The sequence below is a fragment of the Mobula birostris genome, chromosome 10, assembly GCF_030028105.1.
Source record: "Mobula birostris isolate sMobBir1 chromosome 10, sMobBir1.hap1, whole genome shotgun sequence".
Lineage (NCBI taxonomy): Eukaryota > Metazoa > Chordata > Chondrichthyes > Myliobatiformes > Myliobatidae > Mobula > Mobula birostris.
The window spans coordinates 14,442,699-14,465,075 of NC_092379.1; the positions used below are offsets into that span (position 1 = coordinate 14,442,699).

At 47.8% G+C, this 22,377-nt stretch overlaps 1 protein-coding gene across 17 annotated transcripts in view; it reads left to right on the forward strand.

Annotated features, from left to right (window-relative positions):
* The window catches only part of LOC140203835 (homeobox protein Meis1-like), a 437,451-nt gene that overhangs the window by 413,872 nt on the left and 1,202 nt on the right, over positions 1 to 22,377 (forward strand). For 8 of the 17 annotated variants that reach the window (XM_072269939.1, XM_072269945.1, XM_072269942.1 and 5 more), the window contains 2 exons: positions 7,919 to 7,977; positions 11,713 to 11,802. The exons of 1 other annotated variant lie outside the window; for it this stretch is intronic. In XM_072269939.1, coding sequence (XP_072126040.1) covers positions 7,919 to 7,977; positions 11,713 to 11,802 — 149 coding nt within the window. Of the gene's footprint in view, positions 1 to 7,918; positions 7,978 to 10,753; positions 11,680 to 11,712; positions 11,803 to 12,081; positions 12,179 to 22,377 lie in introns of those variants that run through there. 8 more of the 17 variants (XM_072269951.1, XM_072269953.1, XM_072269954.1 and 5 more) reach the window with 6 other exon arrangements.

Consider the following 22,377-nt stretch of genomic DNA (forward strand, 5'->3'; position numbering starts at 1 on the left):
ATCCCCTCCCACCCTCTCCACCTTAATCTGGCTTCTCCCCGCCTTCCATTCCACTAATGATAAAGTAAAGGGTCTCAACCTGGAATTTTGAATGCTTGCTCCCCCTCCACATATGCTGCCTGGTTTGCCGAGTTCCTCCACCATGTTGTGTGTGCTTCTCCAGATACATCTGTCCCCTTCTTCTTTAGTCCTTTGCCTCCTCCACTGACCACCTCCCAGCTTCTCACTTCAGTCCCAGTCATTCCCTCTTCACCAGTCTCCTACCTTTTCCTTCTCACCCAGAGCCCCCTATCACTACCTAACTTGTCGTCCTTCCCACCACCATCCTATTCTGGTCTCTGCCCCTTCCCTTGCGGTTCTGATGAAGGCTCGCGGCCTGAAATGTCAACTGCTCATTTCCCTCTGTAGATTTTGTGTGTGTTGTGTCTGTATTTAATTGGGATGCAGGGCAAATTGAATTGTATCCCACATCTTTGGAACAAATAAGCAAAAATTGTTCAAAAGCACGTTTTTTTTGGAGTGTTTTTGTGGGCCTGAGATATTTCTGCTATTTGTAGTTTCACACACGCACAGGTGAACTCACTATGGCCTGAGTGCCCCCTGTGATGTCTGCTGTTACATCTTCATTCCTGTGTAATAAAACCATCAATTGAACCAATTATGAGGTCAATTCACAGGGTCCCTTCTTGGCAACTTGCCAGCCTGTTGTTTGAAGACCTGTGAGATTTGTTCAGTACCGAGAGGCAGTCTATCCAACACTGGCTGACTGAACAGGACCAAACCCCAATTCAGCCAATCAAATTCCAGTTCTTATTTAGAGTGAGTCCTTTGTCACTGTGGGCTAGAATTGGATTGTAAGCAAGGTGTAGCAGAAATCTGATTGGATGAGGACTAACCAATCAGGAGCGATAGACAACAGGGGTATATATATATATACCACCAGACCAGACATGCCTCGGCATCACCCCTGATGAAGATGGTAAAGTTTGTCGTCAAAACAACGGTTAAAATCGATACCTATACCCGGCTGGAAGCCCGAGAAGAGCTTATTCACAAGAAAAAGAGTTTTTAAAGTGAGATCACTGATTGTGAGGACATCTCAGTAGATAAGTGTAGCTATTCTGTTTTGTTCAAGAGCCTGATGGTTGAGGGGTAGTAACGGTTCATGAACCTGGTGGTGCGAGTCCTGAAGCTCTTGTACCTCCTACTTGATGGCAGCAGCGAGAAAAGAGCATGGCCTGGGTGGTGAGGATCTTTGACGATGGATGCTGCTTTTCTATGGCAACGTTTCATGCAGATCTGCTCAATGGTTGGGAGGGCTTTACCTGTGATGTACCGGGCCAAATCCACTGCCTTTTGTGGGACTTTCCACTCAAAGGCATTGGTGTTCCCATATCAGGCCGAAATGCAGCAGTCAGCACACTTTTCCACCACACATCTATAGAAGTTTGCCAAGGCTTTCGATGACATGCCCAATCTCCACAACTCCTGAGGAAGTAGTGGCGTTGATGTGCTAATTACTGACCTTTTCCACCTCTGATCCTCCGATGATTGCTGGCTCTTGGACCTCTGGTTCTCCTCTCCTAAGGTCCACAGTTAGTTCCTTGGCCTTATTGACATTGAGTGAGAGGTTGTTGTTATGACACCACTCAGCTAAATTTTCAACCTCCCTCCTGTTTGCTGATTCATCTCCACCTTTGATAAAGCCCACAACAGTGGCGTCAACAGCAAACTTGTATATGGTGTTGGAACGGTGCTTAGCCACACAGTCATAGGTGTAAAACAAGTAGAGCAGGGGGCTAAACGCACAGCCTTGCGGTTGATAGAGATTGTGGAGGAGATGATTTTGCCAAACCGAACTGACTGAGGACTTTTAACCCCAGATTCCAGAAACAGCAGTCTCTCTTGTGTCTCCACAGTGGAGTGGGGTGTCATTATGGAAGAGGGCGATAAATCCTCTGATTGGACCTCTATTGACCCCCTATTGATTCTGTGCCAACTGTAACTGGAACCCACAGGAGTTAAAGAGTTAATTGCACCGCCATCTCTCATTGGCTCCCTCTCCGCCTTGCTCCCCCTGACCCATCTCAATTCCAGCAAGGCCAGGGACATGTGGGAACTGTACCAATGTGCCAAATTGCAAGAAAGAAAGCAAACAGGGTGAAGTGTTTTGCTCAGAAATTGCTTCACCTCCCGGGAGGGAGGACAAAATGTCAAAGAACATTTTTCTTCACAAGAGTCACCAGTAAGGAAGGCGGATTATTTCTTGTCCCCCACCCTGCAAACGGTACAAGAAAAATGCGTCAGCTGGTGTTCTGGGGAGAATACAAGCTGGTCATTTTGAAGCCTAGTGAAACAGACTTACTCTCCAATGTCCTTTTAGGCCTCAGGCTTCACAGCTCTACAACTGACTTGGAAGAAATTCATGAAAGGTTTCAATCTGGCATTTCTCTTTGTGACAGGAATACGGGGCAGCGGCTGTATAAGGGACCACAGAGAGCCTTTCTCACGCTGTCAACCAACTCAGACCAGACAGAAAAGCTTCTCGCTTTGCCAGAATCCCTCTCAGCAAAATGCAGAGGAGAAAGGGGGGAGGGTTTGCGGGAGTGGTGGGAATTGGGGGGAGGGGAGGGCGTGAGGAGTGAAATTTCTGGAAGCAGTGCTTGGACGTCACAGTATCTCTCTGTAAGCAGTGTGCTGGCTATACTGCCTGCCACTCCATATTCAGCTGTTGTCAGAGCTTCAGCCTCATGCTCTCCCTTTCTCCTACCCTGCTCAAAATAATAGACTAGATGGGCCAAAGGGCCTGTTTCTGTGCTGTAGTGCTTTATCACTCTCTGACATTTAACCTTTTGCCCCCCCCCCCCCGTAACCACTTCAAGGACTGAAGTTGCACGGTACACTGAGTCCCGGGGAACCCCCCGGCCCTGCTCTGGAAGAGTACCACGCCCGTCAGCGATACTGTCCTTCAGATAAGTCGCCAGTTCTGTCAGCACTTCCGATGAAGGCTCCCAGAGTATTAGAACGTAGAACAGTACAGCACAGGAAAACAGGCCCTTCGGCCCACAAGGTTGTGCTGAACCAGCCAAAAATTAAATCAACAAAAATCCCAAAAACTAGTTCTTCCTATCTAATGTCGACATCCATCCATCTTCCTCATAGTCATGGGCCTATCTAATGATCTAATGTTTGGAGAGATGGCCTAGTAATACCATAGCAAAACCTGCCTCTCAGCCAACCTCACTTGGCCAGCTGTGGGAGCTTGCTGTGCACAAATTGGTAACCCCACCCTCTTTCCTTTAACGCGACATTTCGGGAGGCATGCATTGGTTTAGGGTACATTGTCACATCCAGGGTTACAAATGCCTGTTCTTTCACCCCCCCCCCCCCCCCCCACCGGCTCTATTTCGTTTCTCCTTTTCCCTTTCCTGTCCTGGTGAGAGTTTGTGCGGCCAGGCTCCTGTCCAGCGCCAGGGAAGGTTGCCCTGAAGAATTCCAACCACGTGACTTAATCCCAACAAAGCTCCCATGTTTCCGGTGAGGTGGCTGGAAGGTGCATCATGTCCTCGCCAATTCCTGCAACCTCAGCTTCGACTGGCACACACAGACAATGTTAGCTGGGGGACGGAATAGACCCATCCATTCAGGCCAAACCATGACACCCCCTCCATCATAACAGATGCCCCCCTTCACACATGGAAACTGTGCCCCCACCCCCATACAGGAAACTCAGTTCAGGGAGGGAAGAAAGAGAACAGGATTCCCCTGAGTTCAACTTATGCTCCTAGGAAATTTGGCTTGAGCTTACTGCTCATCTCAGAGCACCAGAACTGAATCAGAATCTCCAGCATAGAACATAGAAACCTACAGCACATTACAGGCCCTTCAACCCTCAATTTTGTACTCTAGAAACTGCCTAGAATTTCCCTACCGCATAGCCCGCTATTTCTCTAAGCTTCCTGTACCTATCTAAGAGTCTGATAAAACACCCTATTGTGTCCTTCACTACGACTGCCACCAACAGTGCATTCCACACACTCACCACCCTCTGTGTGAAAAACTTACCTCTGACATCCCTCTTGTACCTCCTTCCAAGCACCTTAAAACTATGCACCCACATGTTAGCCATTTCAACCCTGGGAAAAAGCTTCTGGCTATCCACACGATCAATGCCCCTCATTAACTTATACACCTCGATCAGGTCACCTCTCCCCCTCCATCGCTCCAAGGAGAAAAGGCCAAGCACACTCAACCAATTTTCATAAGGTACGCCCTCCAATCCAGGCAACATCCTTGTAAATCTCCTCTGCACTCTCTCTATAGTATCCACATCCTTCCTCTAGTGAGTTGACCAGAACTGAGCACAGTACTCCAAGTGAGGTCTTATGTTGTGAACACGAGGAATTCTGCAGATGCTGGAACTTCAAGCAACACACATCAAAGTTGCTGGTGAACGCAGCATCTCTAGGAGGAGGTACAGTCGACGTTTTGGGCTGAGACTGGCCTGCTGCGGTCCTGACGAAGGGTCTCGGCCTGAAACGTCGACCGTACCTCCTCCTAGAGATGCTGCCTGGCCTGCTGCGTTCACCAGCAACTTTGATATGTCTTATGTTGTGAAATGTGTTAACTTTGCAGCACCAGTACAATGCAATAAATAATAATAGAAAACAATAATAATAGTTAAGTAAGTAGTGCAAAAATATAGAAATAAAAAGTAGTGAGGTCGTGTTCATTGTCCATTCAGGAATCGGATAGCAGAGGGGAAGAAGCTGTTCTTGAATCACTGAGTGTGTGTCTTCAGGCTTCTGACAGTAGCAATGGGAACAAGGCAAAACCTGGGTGATGGGGGTCCTTAATGAAGGATTCTACCTTTTTGACCCAATGTATAAAGCCTTTTGGGAATATGGTCCTGTGAAGTCTCTCGGCGTCCTCCGTCCCTCTCACCCGCAGATTGTTTGCGAGTTTCTGTTTAAGAGCTGAAAAACCAATGCAAAACTGGCGGGGACCAGGGAACTGGAAACTGCAGTGGTATCCCTGGATCTGTCTGGTGAAGGACAGACTGGATTGTGGCCAGAAAGCTCTCAGGGACATTCCACTTAACGCCCAGCATCTGCTGTCCAGAGCCCCAGTGAATGACATCCTCGGCTGCAGGCACTTCCGGTCACAAGGTCCCTGCAGTCCCTCTCTTCAGGGTGTCTAAACACTAATGGCAGTGATGATCTACCTGGACCGGTCCAGGAGTCACAGGTCAAGAAAAGAGAGCGAGTTGTCCGAAGGTTTTCATCAGGGTCGATGATGAGATGGTGAAATGATCACCTACACCACGGTGCGATGAACTTCATCAAGACTGAAGCTTGCAGTGTATTGATAGGTGGCACTGATGAGTCAAAGGTTGAATTTAAAAAAAGGTCTGATCAGCGTTAGAACCTGGATCAGGGTTGGCAGCACAGTTAAGTTCTGGACGGCTCATTATAGAAAGGACGCAGACACCTCACAGAGGGTGCAGGGGAGGCTTACCACGGTGCTGCCTGGATTAGAGAGCGTGTCTTATGAGGAAAGGTTGAGTGAGCCAGGGCTTTTCTCTTTGAAGTGAAGGAGGCTGAGAGGTGACTTGATGGAGATGTGTATAATAAGCAGAGGCATAGATCAAGTGGATAACTAGAGACGTTTTTTTTTTCCCCAGGGCAGAAATGACTCAAACAAAGGGGCATAATTTTAAGTGATGTTTAATTTTTTTTATCCATTTACGGTATGTGGGCATTGCCAGCTAAGCCAGCATTTATTGCCTATCCCTAGTTGCCATTTCAGAGGGCATTTTTAAGAGTCAACCACATTGCTGTGGGTCTGGAGTCAGACCAGGTAAGGATGGCAGGATTCCTCCCTTCAAGGATGTGATTCTGGGTTTTTACAATGATCGAAATGGTTTCATGGTAATCAGATTTTTTTTTATATTGAATTCAAATTCACCATTTGCCATGGTGGGATTTGAATTCCTGTCCCCAAATGGGTCTCTGGATTACTGAACCACTATCCAAATCTCCCCATTGGAGGAAAGTATAGAAGGGAAGTCAGTTGAAAGGGTGTAGTGAGTCTATAGAATGCCCTGCCAGGGTTTGTGCTAGAAACAGATACACTAGGGGTATTTAAGAAACTCTTAGATAGATACATGGATGATAGACAAACAGAGGACTTTGTAGGAAAGAAGGGTTAGATTGATATTCGAGTAGGTTAAAAAATCGGCACAACATCGTGCTGTAGAGTTGTGTGTTCTCTCTTTGCTCACTGATGCAAGGAGGGGAAAGGGGCTACTGGAAGGCGAGAGGAGAAAGGGAAAGGTCAAGGGCTGGAGAGGAAAGAACCTAGCAGGCAGTGATAGGTGAAACCAGGAAGGGGGAAAGGGGTGAAGTAAAGAGCCGGGAAGTCGATTGGTGAAAGAGATAAAGGGCTGGAGAAGGGAGAATCTGATAGGAGAGGACAGAAGACCATGGAAGAAGGGGAAAGGAGAGGAGCACTGGAGGGAGGTGATGGGCAGATAAAGGGGTAAGGTGAGAGGGGAGAAACAGGAATGGGGAATGGTGAAGGGGAGGGGGATCGATTACCGGAAGCTAGAGAAATCGATGTTCGTGCCATCGGGTTGGAGGCTACCCAAATGGAACATAAGGTGTTGCTCCTCCAGCCTGAGTCTGTTGCTTTGGATTTCCAATATCTGCAGATTTTCTTGTGTTTGTGAATACATTGAGTCTGTTGGGCGGAGGTTCTTCCTTTTGTTTATTTATTTAATTATTGAGATACAGCGCAGAAATGTCCCTTCCGGCCCTTCGAGCTGTGCTGCCCAGTGACCCCTGCTTTAGCACTAACCTATTCAGGTGACTGTTTACAATGGCCAATTAACCTACCGACCAGTACGTCTTTGGACTGTGGGAGGAAACCAGAGCACCCGGAGGAAATCCAGGTCATCACCGAAAGGAGAGAACATACAAACTCCTCACAGCTGGCGGCAGGAATTTGAACCCAGGTCGCTGGCGCTGTAGAGCGCTGCGCTGCCATGCCGCCCTCTTGCGGAGGGTGGAATCTTTCGCAGGGACATCCTCTGTGCCGACCTTTGACACTCTCTGGGGGTCAAGGATAGCTTGGAGCTGCACTCCCGCCATGGTTCCAGACTGACCTGTTCAGTCTGGCGGGGTAGGAGATGGCTGGAGGTTGGGCGACTGATGGTGGTCACACAGGTGACGCAGAGCCTCTCAATGCAAGGCCTCTGAGCCATCGGTTATTGATTTATATATTTAGAGCAGTGTTCCCAACCTTTATTATGCCATGGACCAATACTATTAAGCAAGAGGTCGGTGGGCCCCCTCATTTAGAGATACAGTGTGGAAAAACTCTTCCGGACCAACAAGCTACACAGCCTGCCTATTTAACCCCAGTCTAATCACAAGATAATTTACAATGAAGGGTCCCAGCACAAAACTTCGACTGTACTTTTTTCCATAGATGCTGCCGGGCCTGCTGAGTTCCTCCAGCATTTTGTATGTGTTGCTCTGGATTTCCAGCATCTGCAGATTCTCTCTTGTTTGTGATTTGAACCCACTAATCAATGCATTTTTGGATTGTGGAGGAAGTCCTCGCACTCACAGGAAGGACGTCCAGTCTTCTGACAGAGGTCGCTGGAATTGAACTCTGAACTCTGACCTGTAATAGGGTTGCGCTAACCGCTGTGTTACTCTGGCGCTCTCCCTGAATACACAGTGCAGAAATATTCTGGTTCCTCCGTGCGCTGGGCTCTGCACTCGTCTCTACCAAATTCTCCTGCGCTCGGCTGTTAGCAGGAACTGTTCCATCTCTCTTGCGTGGCCTCTATTGTCTGCTGGTATTTACTGCACCCGCTAACACTGAGAACCTATGTCTCCTTCCAATTCAGGTTCATTAACGCAAGACGTCGCATTGTGCAGCCCATGATCGATCAATCAAATCGAACAGGTCAGATTCAGTACTTATTTCCTACTCCGAGCGAACCGTTCTCCCCCAGCGGGGCTTCTCGGTGGCACCTCCGCAGGGGCCTAGCATGATGGCCTCACTCCAAGTTCATCTCTGGTGCAGAGGGAACGTGAAGGCTGGGATGGCTGTGTAACCTAAGTACTTCCAGCCCAGAACTCCAGGCTCCCAGTTACGTGAACCGCTCTATGCCAGACATAATGTGCAAAATCCGAGCAGTAATTTCCCCTCTATCCTTAATATTCATCAGTGAAGGGAAAGAATTTGAGTTTTCAGATCACCTACCACATGCCCAATACACCCCAGAGTGCGTTGCAGAATTATTATAACCCAGGAGTAGGCTATTCAGCCCATCGAGTCAATACAAGTTTCCTAGAGAGCTATCCTATCATCCCCCTTCAGCTCAGCCCACAATTAACCTTTGAAGTATTATAACTGTTGCATAAACACAACCACTCACTTACTCACAGGAAGCTTCCATAAACAGGGAGTTAGTAACGCAGAGTGAGGAACTAGCAATGACCTGCACACAGGGGTCTTACTTTCACAGCTCCTTTTACATCTGCTTTCGGGTGGGGGACAAGGCCTCGGCTTGATGTCTCAGCCCATCAGGCTGTGCAACACAGGGGCATCAGCCAGGAGCGTGGGCCCAGTTTTCTCGAGCTGGAGTCAACCCTGCAGATAAAAGGCAGAAGAGCAGACGGCCGACACTCCACCCACCATATCAGGCAATATTGAACAAGTGAGCAGGGAAGACTTGGGTCCTCCCTTACTGTTCAATACTGGAAGGCCCAGCCCCTTTAAAGCCGACTCCCTCCTCTTCATGGGAAGAGCTTGTACCAGATGCTGGGAGGTTCAACAAAGGTATATTCCTCTGTCTCTGCCCTTTTGTCACCACTGAAGTATGTACCAACCACATCCAGTCACTGGAACCCGGTGTCAGCATTACAGTATGCACCCAACCACGCCAGCTTCAGAGGATTAGACACTCTGATTTTCCACAGTATGGATCACTGGTGCCTTCCCTTTAAAGATTCAGGCCCACTCCCCTAATTGGCGGCCATGTTTTGGCTCCAAGATTTGGATAGTTAAAGAGCACCTGAACTGAGGTTTGGTGCTCATCCGTCAGCTCAAGTCAATAAAGTTTCCTATAGAGCTATCTTATCATCCCCCTTCAGTGTAGCCCACAATTAACCTTTGAAGTATTGTAACTGTTGCGTAAACACAACCACTCACTTGCTCGCAGGAAGCTTCCACGAACAGGGAGTTAGTAACGCAGAGTGAGGGTCAGGCGATGGCCTGCACACAGGGGTCTTATTTTCATAGCTCCTTTTACATCCACTTTAGGGAGGGGGACAAGGCCTCGGTTCAGTGTGTGAGTGCGTCCAAGATTTCTGTCCCATTTGGATTCTCATTTAGTCTCATCAGATTCTAGTCTAGCATCTTGCCAAGAGCCCTGTTCTCGTCTCAGTCTCGAAATCGCGTCTTGATTCTGGATACTCCAGCCCTTGGGTCCTTACTGTCCTTGTCTAGGCCTCTTGTCACAGTCAGTTGACCAAATTCACAACAATGGCTGCCCCCTTTAGTGTTCAGATGGGACACCGAGACAATCGCCCCTAGAGATCCAGGTCCCTGGTGAAATCCAGCGGCATCTATCAAATGAGACACTACTTCAAGAATTCCATTAAAGCACAATGTGTGTCTATTTCCTTTCATTGACAGGCCTCTCCTTTGCGAGTAAGGGCTTTACGTTCAAGAACAGTTCAGGGTAGACACCACACTGCTGAAGGCTCAGAAGCATTGTCCCGTGCACACTCGATGCCACACTGAGAGAAAGTAAGAGGATTATCGCTTTTGGGAGAGGCACAGAAAGGTTCCTGGCCGGCCGGTGGTGCAGCGGCACCCTCACCGGGCCTCGAGGCGAGTGGTTCCGGGTTCGAATCCGGCCAGCCCCTCGCACGCTTTCCATCCGTGCTGGGCAGGCCATCAAGTTGGTGGCGCAGCCTGGTAAAAAAACCAGATGGTGCAACAGAAATGGCGAAAGTGCTGCCCGATGTGCCACAAGTCGCGGAAAGGAACAGTAACAGGAAGATTCCACTGCCCTGGCCAACATTCGCCCCTTACCTATCATCAGCATGATCGCTGTCCCACTTATTGTTTGTGAGACCTCCTGTGCACTTCATTCAATAATATCATAAGACACAGGTGCGGAGTTAGGCCATTCAACCCATCGAGACGTCACTATTTAATTAGAGCTAATTTATTTATTGAGATACAGGCCAGAATAGGCCCTTCTGGCCCTTGGAGCTGCCCTGCCCAGCAACCCCTGGTTTAACCCTAGCCTAATCATGGGACAATTTACGATCACCAATTAACCTACCAACCAGTATGTCTTTGGACTGTGGGAGGAAACTGGAGCACCCAGAGGAAACCCACGCGGTCATGGGGAGAACATACAAACTCCTAACAGGCAGCAGCAGGAATTAAACCCAGGTCATCGGCATCATACTAACCATTACGCTACTGTGTTGCCCGTATTTTCCCTCTCAAGCCCACTCATCTGCCTTCTGCCCACGAGATCCGACACCCTGACTAATCATGGACCTGTCAACCTCCGCTTTAAATATACCCAGTGTACAGCCGTTCAATTGTGGCAATGAATTTCACAGATTCACCTATTTGTTGTTGTTCCTTTTCACGCCTTGTGGCGCGTCGTGCAGCGTTTTATCCGTTTCCGTAACACTTGATTGTTTTTAACAAGGCCAGGTTGCCAGCTCGACGTTGAACCAAGCACGGACGGAAAGCGTGCAAGGGGCCAGCTGGATTCGAACTCGGGACCATTTGCCTCGAAGTCTGGTGCTGATGCCACTACACCACCGGCTGGCATCCACCAATTTCCTCCCAGGTTTATCTTCCTTGTACCAGCAGTTTGAGAACGAGAACGGCACTGCAGAGAACTAGTTTAGATGTCTCCCACTCCCTACAGAAGAGCCTGTGGGCACCTGATTGGTCACAACGTCATGCATTCGCTATCCCAGCCGAGTGAGCTGGCATCCATCACTCTCTCTTCATTCCCTCAGTTCTGCTTTCACATACAAAATTATCTCATGCACCAGTCACGTGTTGAAAGAAGTTACCCATGCAGTGGACCTACTGTCATTTGATTGTCAATGAAAGGTCTTGACCTGAAGCATCAACTGTCCATTTCCCTCCACAGATGCTGCCTGGGAATTTTGTTTCTTTTCTTTTTCATGCCGATATGGTGGGGGGAGGGGAAAGAACGTTGTTTTGTTTTTACCGTGTACTGTACCAGCAGTTTATGGTCGAAATGACAATAAAAAGCAACTTGACTTGACTTGACTTGACTTGAAGGGTTAATGTCTTTCCTTTCAACAAACTCCATGGTCTTTCTGTAGTTCGTGACTATCTGGAGAAGACAAATATCAGAGTTGTATTATGTGTGCATACTTTGACTAGCTCCCTTTGAACCTTTTTGACTCGCTGACTTTCTTCAGCACCCACTGTGTGTGGGCGTTAATCCAGACCGCCAGCACCGGTCAGTCCTCTGGTGTCACCGATCCTTAGCTGGTGACTTTCCCTGCCTCCCCACCCATGTTTCCGAGCTGGTTTCCTTTTTGTGTGCGACCATTAACGCCGGCCACAAGTGATCTGGGAGGTGCGTCCAGATTTTCAACTCTCACTTCTCTTCTCGTCCCTCAGTGGGCCAGGGGGCACCATACAGTCCGGACGGTCAACCGATGGGAGGGTTTGTAATGGACGGCCAGCAACACATGGGCATTCGGCCTCCAGGTAAGCTCCGCGCCACCGCTAGCGTCCCCGGGCACGCCTCTTCACCCTCCCCCGCCGCCTCACCACACATCCCACGGGAAGAAGGGGTCTCATTACTTTTTCCGCTCTCACCTCACCACCCCATTAACACTTAGCGGCACAGTTTTGTAAGGTATCCTTGTTCCTATGCATCGAATGTCTGGGAGGTGGGGATAACCTTTTGCTTCATCTTGTGGTGGTGTTTTGTTCTGACTACGGTGATACCCTGGCATAGTCTTGGATTGTTTATCTTCCTTCTAGGACCTATGGGTGGAATGGGCATGAATATGGGTATGGAAGGTCAGTGGCACTACATGTAGTCCTCACCACTGTTACCCAACCGCAAAGCAAAGGGGAAGTAAGTACTATCCCCGTTGGGGGTGATTGTATTCTCTGTCTTCATCCACCCAGGCACTTTGCCCTTGTCGTCCATCACCATCATCGTCCTTCTCGTCTTCCTCCTCATCACTCAGCTAGACGTACCTAGTCCATCGTGCTTGTCTTGTCTTTTCTCCTCATGCACGAGCGTCCCGTCTCCCCGCCGGCTGAAGGGGGGGCAGGGGGTGGCGAGCGCCCAGAGGTGAGGCGACGGCTCCTGAGCATGTCAGCTGCGGTCGCTGGCCCAAGCGTCGCGCGAAGCAGCGGAAATCTGTTCAGTTGTTTATTGACACACAGCGCGGGTTAGGCCTTTATGGCCTTTTGAGCCACACCGCCCAGCAAACCCCCAGTTAAACCCAAGACAATTTACAATGACCAATTAGCCTACCAACCGGTATGCCTTTGGACTGTGGGAGGAAACCAGAGCACCCAGAGGAAACCCACACGGTCATGGGGAGAAAGTTCAAACTCCTTACAGGCAGCGGTGGGAATTGAACCTGGGACACTGGTACTGCTAAGCATTGTGGTACACCACGCTACCAAATGGGTGTCCTGACACCCTGACTCAAGTCAAAGACATCTTCTACGGACTAGTGGCTTGGTATTCAGTGTAGAGCTTTGATGTCTCCAAGTTTGTCCTAGGTTTATCGTTCTCTCTTTCAATCTAACAATGTATCCGTCACTCTATCATTCCCTTAGTCTTTTATCACCATGAGACCGTAAGATATAGGAGCAGAATTAGGCCATTTGGCCCATCGAGTCTGCTCCACCATTTCACCATGGCTGATTCTTTTTCCCTGTCAGCCCCATTCTCCTGCCTTCTCCCCATATCCCTTCATGCCCTGACCAATCAAAATTCTATCAATCTCTGCCTTAAACATTTGTAAAGACTTGGCCTCCACAGCTGCCTGTGGCAACAAATTCAAGATTCACCACTCTCTGGCTAAGACATTCCATGTCATCTCCGTTCTAAAAGGACGCCCCTCTATTCTGAGGCTGTAATCGCTATCACTCATTTATTCTATCTCTCGATCAATCTGAAAATCTGCCAGTCTCTTTATCTCTATCCATCTACCAATGACTATCTCTACCACTCTGTCAGTTATCTCCACATTAAACTTTAATGAAGGTGAGAGTGACTGGTTGAGAGAATCTCCACCTGAACCTGCTGTGGGCTGAAGACCAAACTGGGAGGCTGGAAAGAGCAGGAGGCGATGAAGACCTGTGACCCACACGGTTGCAGGATTGGGTCAGGTTGGAAAGGGGAAGCTGAGGGACAGGGGCAGGGATGGGAGTCCAGGAACAAGGCAGGAGTGGCACGGATGACTCCCCACTTGCCTGAAGCCCCAGCAGCTCCCAAGGCAAAGCAGTCCAATCGGACGTTCATTCGCCACCCCGAATGTTCATTCACTCCACCACTGTCATGCTGTCACTGCAGAGCTGAACCAGGCCATTCAGCCCATCAGGGCTGCTCCACCATTCAATCATGGCCGATTTATTATCCCTCTCAACCCCATTCTCCTGCATACTCCCCGTAACCTTTGATGCCTTTACTAATCGAGAACCTATCAACTTCTGCTTTCGGTATACCCAATGACTTGGCCTCCAGGTCAGCAACAGGCTCTCAAATCCCTGGCCTCCACCAGCAAGGAGGTCGGGGTCGGCAGGGGAAAGGGAATACTGCCAGTTGCATGATCCCGTTCAAGTTTCATACCTAACTTGGATATATAATTACCAGTCCTTTATCATAACCGGGTCTAAATTCTGGAACTCCCTCCACAACAGGAGTATGGAAACACCTTCACTAGAGGGCTGGAAGTAGTTCAAAAGGCAGCTCAAAGATCAGAGTTCAAAGTAAATTTTATAATCAAAGTGCATGTATGTCAGCGTACACAACCCTGAGATTCATTTTCTTGCTGGCACACTCAATAAGTGCACAATAGAATAATAGCAATTAGAAGCTGGCCTTGCCAGTGACACCCACATCAGGAAAATTAACTGAGAAATTAATTTTTGGATAGTGGTTATTTTCACGGTTCACTCCACTAAAAAAATTTCAGTTGTGAAATTCTGAGAAACTCTTTGAACTTCCTGCGCTATCTCCTCCTTTTTCCACTCTTCTGACTTGTCCGCCTCCTTCTTCTCTCAAGATACAACTTCTGAGAACATAGGGTGCTTTTCAGATTCCAAAAATACTAGAAAACTAAACTTCCCTACCAGAAACACAAATGGTTTTGAATGGAAAATCCTACAAAAGGTAATGGATTCGGCCCAGTCTGTCATGGTTAAAGCCATCCCGATGATTGAGCACATCTACGTGAAACGCTGTCGTAGAAAAGCAGTATCCATCGTCAAAGATCCTCACCACCCAGGCCGTGCTCTTTTCTCACTGCTGCCATCAGGTAGAAGGTACAAGAGCCTCAGGAGTCGAGTCGCACCACCAGGTTCAAGAACAGTGACTACCCCTCAACTATCAGGCTCTTGAACAAAAGTGGGTAACTACACTCACTTACCCATCCATTGAGATGTTCCCACAACCAATGATCTCACTTTAAAGACGCGTTATCTCATTATCTCACATTCTTGTTATTCATTACTTTTTATTTACATTTGTATTTGCACAGATTATTGTCTTCTGGTTGACCTTTTATTGATCTTGGAATAGTCGCTATTCTATAGATTTGCTGAGTATGCCCGCAGGAAAATGAATCTTAGGGCTGTGTGTATAATAATAAAATTTATTTCAACTTTGAACTTTGAACAGATGCAACTAAGCGGCCGGTGTTCAGACCTGTAAGATTTTGTTGTCTTAAATTGACAAGCCTGACACAATCTCACCTTTGAAGCAGAATAATATATTATGATATAACATGTGTCCGAGCTCTCCTGTGACTGCAGACAGACGTAACCCTTCTGACACTTCTTCCTGAGCCACAGCAACGAAGGACCACGAACAAAGTTCATTGTGCCTCCAGAGACACATGATGTCACGGCCCATCTAAATCAGTGAACTGATTTTTAGAATTGGCACTTGTACCGAGATAGAGTGAAAATCTTGGTTTTGTGTGCCTTTTCAATAGACAATAGACAATAGGTGCAGGAGTAGGCCATTCAGCCCTTCGAGCCAGCACCACCATTCACTGTGATCATGGCTAATCATCCACAATCAGTACCCTGTTCCTGCCTTCTCCCCATATCCCTTCACTCGCTATCTTTAAGAGCTCTATCTAATTCTTTTTTGAAAGAATCCAAAGAGTTGGCCTCCACTGCCTACTGAGGCAAAGCATTCCACAGAACCACAACCCTCTGAGTGAAAAAGTTTTTCCTCAATTCCATTCTAAACTGTCTACCCCTTATTCTTAAACTGTGGCCTCTGGTTCTGGACTCCCCAACACCGGGAACATGTTTCCTGCCTCTAGCGTGTCCAATCCCTTAATAATCTTATATGTTTCAATCAGATCCCCTCTCATCCTTCTAAGTTCCAGTGTATACAAGCCCAGTCGCTCCAATCTTTCAACATATAACGGTCCTGCCATCCCACGAATTAACCTTGTGAACCTACGCTGCACTCCCTCAATAGCAAGAATGTTCTTTCTCAAATTTGGAGACCAAATCTACACACAATACTCCAGGTGTGGTCTCACCAGGGCCCTGTACAGCTGCAGGAGGACCTCTTTGCTCCTATACTCAATTCCCCTTGTTATGAAGGCCAGCATGCCATTAGCTTTCTCCACTGCCTGCTGTACCTGCATGCTTACATTCAGTGACTGAGGTACAAGGACACCTAGATCTCATTGCACTTCCCCTTTTGAACTGTGCATTGAGGTGGTATGAGTAAAAATAATAACCGTGTGCAGAATAGAGTGTCACAGTTACAGAGAAAGTGCAGGCAGACCATGAGGTGACAGTCCAAACAAGGCAGATTGTGAGGTCAAGAGTCCGTCTTATCTTACAAGAGGAATCAGAATCAGATTTAATATCATCGGCATATCTCGTGAATTTGTTAACTTTGCAGCAGCAGGACAATGCAATACATGATGATATAGAAAAAAACAATTTCAGCATATATATAAAATGATTAAATAAGTAGTGCAAATTAACAGGAATAAAAAAGTAGTGAGGTAATGTTCATGGGTTCAATGTCCATTCAGAGATCTGGTGGCAGAGGGGAAAAAGCTGTTTCTGAATCACTGAGTGTGAGCCTTCAGGCTTCTGTACCTCCTTCCTCATGGTAACAATGAGAACACGGCATGTCCTGGGTTCTTAATGATGGACGCCACCTTTTTCAATTATAAGACTGTTCAATTGTCTTATAACAGCAGTACTAAAGCTGTCCTTGATCCTGATGGTATGTGCTTCTCTCCTGTGGGATGGGGTTGAAGAGAGAATGTCTGGGGTGGCCAGGGTCTTTGATTATGCTAGCGACTTTACTGAGGCAGTGAGACGTTTAGACAGAGTTCATAAAGGAGAGGTGAGTTTCCGTGATGTGCTGAGCAGAATCCACAACTCACCACAGTTTCTTGTGGCCGGAGGCAGAGCAATTCTCGCACCAAGCCGCAGTGTGTCCTGATAGGACGCTTTCTGTAGTGCATTGTCAAAAATCGTGTGCTCGTTCGCCTTTGACATCCTTGTTACCTTACAGGCAAATGTATCACAGCAATCACTCGAGCTGAGTATGATGTTCTTCTGAGGGTTGTTTATCAGTAAGTCTTCAGATAACTGTAGGTGTCAATCTGAGATCACCACAGGCCTTAATCCAGGATGTTAGAGTGGATTCCCTTAATCATGGAATCATAGAAATCTACAGCACATTACAGGCTCTTTGGCCCACAATGTGCCAACCATGTAACCTACTCTAGAAACTACCTAGAATTTCCCTACCACAGAGCCCTCTATTTTTCTAAGCTCCATGTCCCTATCTAAAAGTCTCTTAAAAGACTCTATTGTGTCCGCCTCCACCACCGTCACTGGCAGTGCATTCCATGCACCCACCACTCTCTGTGTGAAAAATTTACCCCTGACGTTCCCTCTGTACCTACTTCCAAGCACCTTAAAACTATGCCCCCTCATGTTAGCCATTTCAGCCCTGGGAAAAAGCACCTCTATCAAATCACCCCTCATCTTCTGTCGCCCCAAGGAGAAAAGGCCAAGTTCACTCAACCTATTCTCATAAGGCATGCTCCCCAATCCAGGCAACGTCCTTGTAAATCTCCTCTGCACTCTCTCTATTATATCCACATCCTTCCTGTAGTGAGGTAACCAGAACTGAACACAGTACTCCCGACGGGATCTAACTAAGGTCTTAAATAACTTTAACATTACCTCATGGTTCTTGAACTCAGTCCCACAGTTGGTGAAGGCCATCACACTATACGCCTTCTTAATAACACTGTCAACCTGCGCAGCAGCTTTGAGTGTCCTATGGACACGGACCCCAAGATCTCACTGATCGTCCACACTGCCAAGGGGCTTACCATTAATATTATATTCTGTCTTCAAATTTGACCTACCGAAATGGACCACTTCACACTTACCTGGGTTGAACTCCATCTGCCACTTCTGCATCCTATCAATGTCCCAGTGACAACCCTCCAGACTGTCCACTTTTGTGTCATCAGCAAAAGCTTACTAACCTGCCTTTCTACTTCCAAAAACACTTGGGCAGCCATCTTGTTGAACTGGAACTCACTACCACCTGGGGAAGCTCCCGAAGGACTTTGTGACTTCGACATGGGGAGGCTGACAAGCCATCTGTCGCCGCGCGGTACTTGACGGATCAGAGTCGCGGTCCACGATTCACTGCTGCAGCCTCCCTGTGACGTGCATGATCATCGTCTGCCGGCCTTGGTTGGATGGTTCTTTATCTGGGACCTCCCTCTTCTCCCTAGCACCGTGGGTTGACCTACCAGGAGCTGAACTCCACAGGGCGTCACTCTCGGGATCTCAGGAACTCAACGGCCTCTCCAACGCAACACAGTGATGAACCTCGGAAAAGCCCAGGCAAATGTAAAAACATTTAAGAGCCGGTGCTAACCATTCAGGCTCTGGAAACAGTTCCTCCATTCATTCCGATCTTCTCTCTCAGTTGCTTTTCCCTGCTCTATCCCCGTATTCCTTGATCCCATTGACATCCAGCAACCTATCGACCCTTGATCTGGAATGACTGAGCATTCGCAGTCTCAATTCTACAGATTCATTTCCCCCAGCACACACAAACCACCCTTGCCCCCACGACCAAATGAAAAGATATCTTCTCATCTCAGTGCAAAAGAGCTTCCCCGTCTTTTATGAGACTGCTCCCTGCTCCCTGCTTAAAGATTCCTCAACCATGTGGTGTTAAGTTTAAAGTTCAAAGTACATTCATAATCAAAGTATGCGTACCATATACAACCATGAGGTTCATCTTCTTGCAGGTAGCCACAAAACAAAAATTGCAATAGAGTTGTTGAGAAACCCTCACACCACAAAGACCATCAAATGAAAAAAAGAACAAATGGTGCAAACAGCGAAAGAATAGACAAATAACACACAGAACATGAACCACAGTGTCGCTGAAAATGAGTCCATAGCCACAAAGACAGTTCAGCACTTAGGTGAGGGCCGATGGCTGCAGGCCGCAGCTGCAGAATCAGTTCAGAGCCGAGGCAAGCAAGGTCTCAGGGAGAACTGAGCTGAACACCATTTTGTCCTTAGCCCTCGGCCTTGATGGCTTAATCTTTTTAATCTTGCTCGGCGCATAAATCAGCCAAACAGCGGTTCACTCTCGGGCCTGGGCCCCGCTGCTTCAACCCGGCCTAAAGTTGCATTCTGGCCCGAAGTTTCAACCCGGCGCAAAGTCCACTTCAGCAAGGGCTGCCGCGGCTGTACCAAGGTGTCTACGCCCTCCAAACCAAACACTGCCAAGGTTTTGACTGGAGTCCTTCCCGACATTTATCAACAGTTGTAAAACTAAATCTCTGGTCACTGTTGCACGTCTATTATTGGGACCCTGCCACGCTCAAATTGTCTGCCAGGTTCTCCACAGGATAAGGGTGGCGACACTTCAGAAGGATTTTAGGCTTACAAAGCATTTCACAACGTCCCAGAAGGAACACGAGAGCATTAATGAAATGCAGGTCTTTTCCACCGGTCGTAGGTGGGTAAGACGCTTTTGAAGGCAAACTATCTCCGGGACAACGTTCACCCAGACTTGGGAAACAAAGTCCCCGGACATCTCGGGGATTGGCCCACAATTTAGTGTGCTATAAATGGAAAGCACCTTTTTTGTAAACGAAGTTTCGAAGAGGAGAGAAGGGCTCTGACCCAGACGGAAATGTTGAGCCAATGAGCTGAAGGAAATTAGCAAATCAATGGTAGGGACGCCAAGCATTAGGCACACACACAAGGCCAGAACGCCTTTGCCTGGGCTAATTGATAGAGGGCTGTTTAAGTTCTCAGTCAATCGCACTGTGTCCAATTGAATTGACAGGGCAGGTATGCAAATGCACTCATTAACATCTTGGATCTGCCATGGGTCACAGCACCTGAACCCAATCCTGGCATTGTACTCCGGGCCTGGACGGATGCGAGTTCCTGCTTTTGAGTTCCAAAAGAAACGAATCCTGACAGAATAGAGGCAATTTTTTTTTAGCATCAGATAAACGCGTTAGGTGGTGGACAAGCTGCAATCGGCCAGGATAACCAAGTCCAACAGCCCAATTAGCAAGGAGATTGTGGGGGTGGGAATTGTCAGTGGGATATCTGGACAGGTCTCTACATTCTAACCTGGACAATTAAGCAGGAGTAGCTAAAGCAAATGCTGGGACTGCCAGCTGCTGCTTAGAGCTGCCTAGGGGATCAGCACAAACTAGTTTGTCCTTCAGGGACACAAGAGATTCTGCAGATGCTGGAAGTCTTGAGCAGCACACACACAAAATGCTGGAGGCACTGGGCAGATCAGTGGAGAGAAATCAACAGTCGTAGGGTGCAGGCCTGAAACGTTGACTGTTCCACCATCATCATCAAGTGCCATGTTGTATGACATCATCATTAAGTGCCGTGTCCTATGACGTGGGCAATCATGGTCTTTTCATGACCATGACCGTTCTTGGCAAATTTTTTTCTGCAGAAGTGGTTTGCCATTGGCTTCTTTTAGGCGGTATCTTTACAAGTTGAGTGACCACCACCCCCCCACCAGAACACCCCAGCCATTATCAATACTCTTCGGAGATTGTCTGCCTGGCGTCAGTGTCACATAACCGGGACTTGTGATCTGCACCGGCTGCTCATACGACCATCCACCCATGATTCCCATGGCTTCACATGACCCGTGATCAGGGGGCTAAGTAGGTGCTACTCCTTGTCCAAGGGTGACCTGCAGGCTAGCGGAGGGAAAGAGCACCTCACACCTCCTTTGGTAGAGACGTATCTCCACCCCGCCTCCTAGTTGTCTGTTTATTTCCCTCTATAGTTACTGCTTCACTTGCTGAGTACCTCCAGCACACTGTATGCATTGCTCTAATTCTCCCTTCCGCGTCCAATAGCATTTTCTCACCTTTATATCTACTGATAATCACTTGGTTGAGCTGGGGCAGAAGGGACTAGACTTGGGGGCGACTGTAATCTTGGCATTAACTTGGGGCGGCTAAGTGAACTTTTTCATTCAAAATCAGAATCAGGTTTAATATCATTGTCATACATCGCAAAATTTCTTGTTATGCAGCTGTAGTAGATTGTAATACATAATAATAAATTGCATTAAGAAGTATATATATTTAAAAAGTTATGTTAAATAAGTAGTTCATAAAGAGATTTAAAAAATTAGGTAGTGTTCATGTGTTCGATGGCCATTCATAAATCAGATGACAGAGGGGAGAAAACTGTTCCTGAATCGTTGAGTGTGTTCCTTCAGGCTTCTGTACCTCCTCCCTGATGGCAGCAATGAGAAGAGGGCATGTCCTGGGTGATGGGGGTCCTTACTGATGGTTGCCAGCTCTTTGAGGCATCGCTCCTTGAAGATGACCTGGATGTCTTCAACCAAAAGTGAAGCTGTGAAAGGTTCGGGAGAGGAGCAGAAGGTTCATTTTAAGTTTAATCAGGGATGAGCAGTGAGTGATTTAGGAGGATTTGTTGCAGATGTGGGTGAGCAAAGTCTGCCCTGGCAGTCGGATCGGCCCCATTCTTTCTCTTGAGGGGTTGCTGGGAAGAGTGAGTGAGTGAGTGGGAGGAGAGATGAGCAGTGCACAAACCCTCACAATTGGGACATGCCAGGGGGAGATGGCAGCCCTGAGGGGCAAACACCCGGTCTTGGAAGTCCATTGCCATGGTGGTTGTCTGGGGGGAGGCGAAGTCAGGGGCAAAGCAGAGGAGAAACTGGTAAGGGAATCAAGTGGGGGACAGAGAGGTCTGAGGAAACAGTGTCGAGAGGGAGAGTATTAGGAAAGACAGGCTAGGGGCAAGAGAGTAGGGAAAAGTGGCAACAATGGGCAGGCAAAGAGGGGGCAGTTATCAAGCAGGGGGAAAATTGGGACTGAAAAATTGCCTGGTAAATTTACATCTCCTTCCGCTCCTGTCTCGGGCAAACGAACTATAACTCAGTGGTTGAGTTGAACAGGCAAGTTGCTGGCCATCAATATGCAGGGTCCTACACTGGGAATACCTATCACCTGCTTTCAGAATGAGGTTTAATATCACCGGCATATGTCGTGAAAAAAGTAATAGAAAAAACATGAATTACAGCCAGTACATACAGTATATTAAATAGTTAAATAAGCAGTGGAAACATAGAAATAAAAAACTAGTGAGGTAGTGTCTATGGATTTAACGTCCATTCTAAAATCGGATGGCAGAGGGGAAGAAGCTGTTCCTGAATCATTGAGTGTGTGCCTTTAGGCTCCTGTACCTCGTCCCTGATTGAAACAATAACCTGGGTGATGGGGGTCCTTGCCCTTTTGAGGCATCACTCCTTGAAGATGTCCGAGATGCTGGGGAGGCTAGTGCCCATGGAGCTGACTAAGTTTACAGCTCCCTGCAGCTGTCTTCGATCCTGTGCACTCTCCCCCGCCTACCCCCATAGCAGACGATGACGCAGCCAGCTAGAATGCTCTCCACAGTACATCTGCAGGAACTTGCGGGTTTCTTTGGTGACGTAGCAAATCTCCTCAAGCTCCTAATGAAATATAGCAACCGTCATGCCTTGTC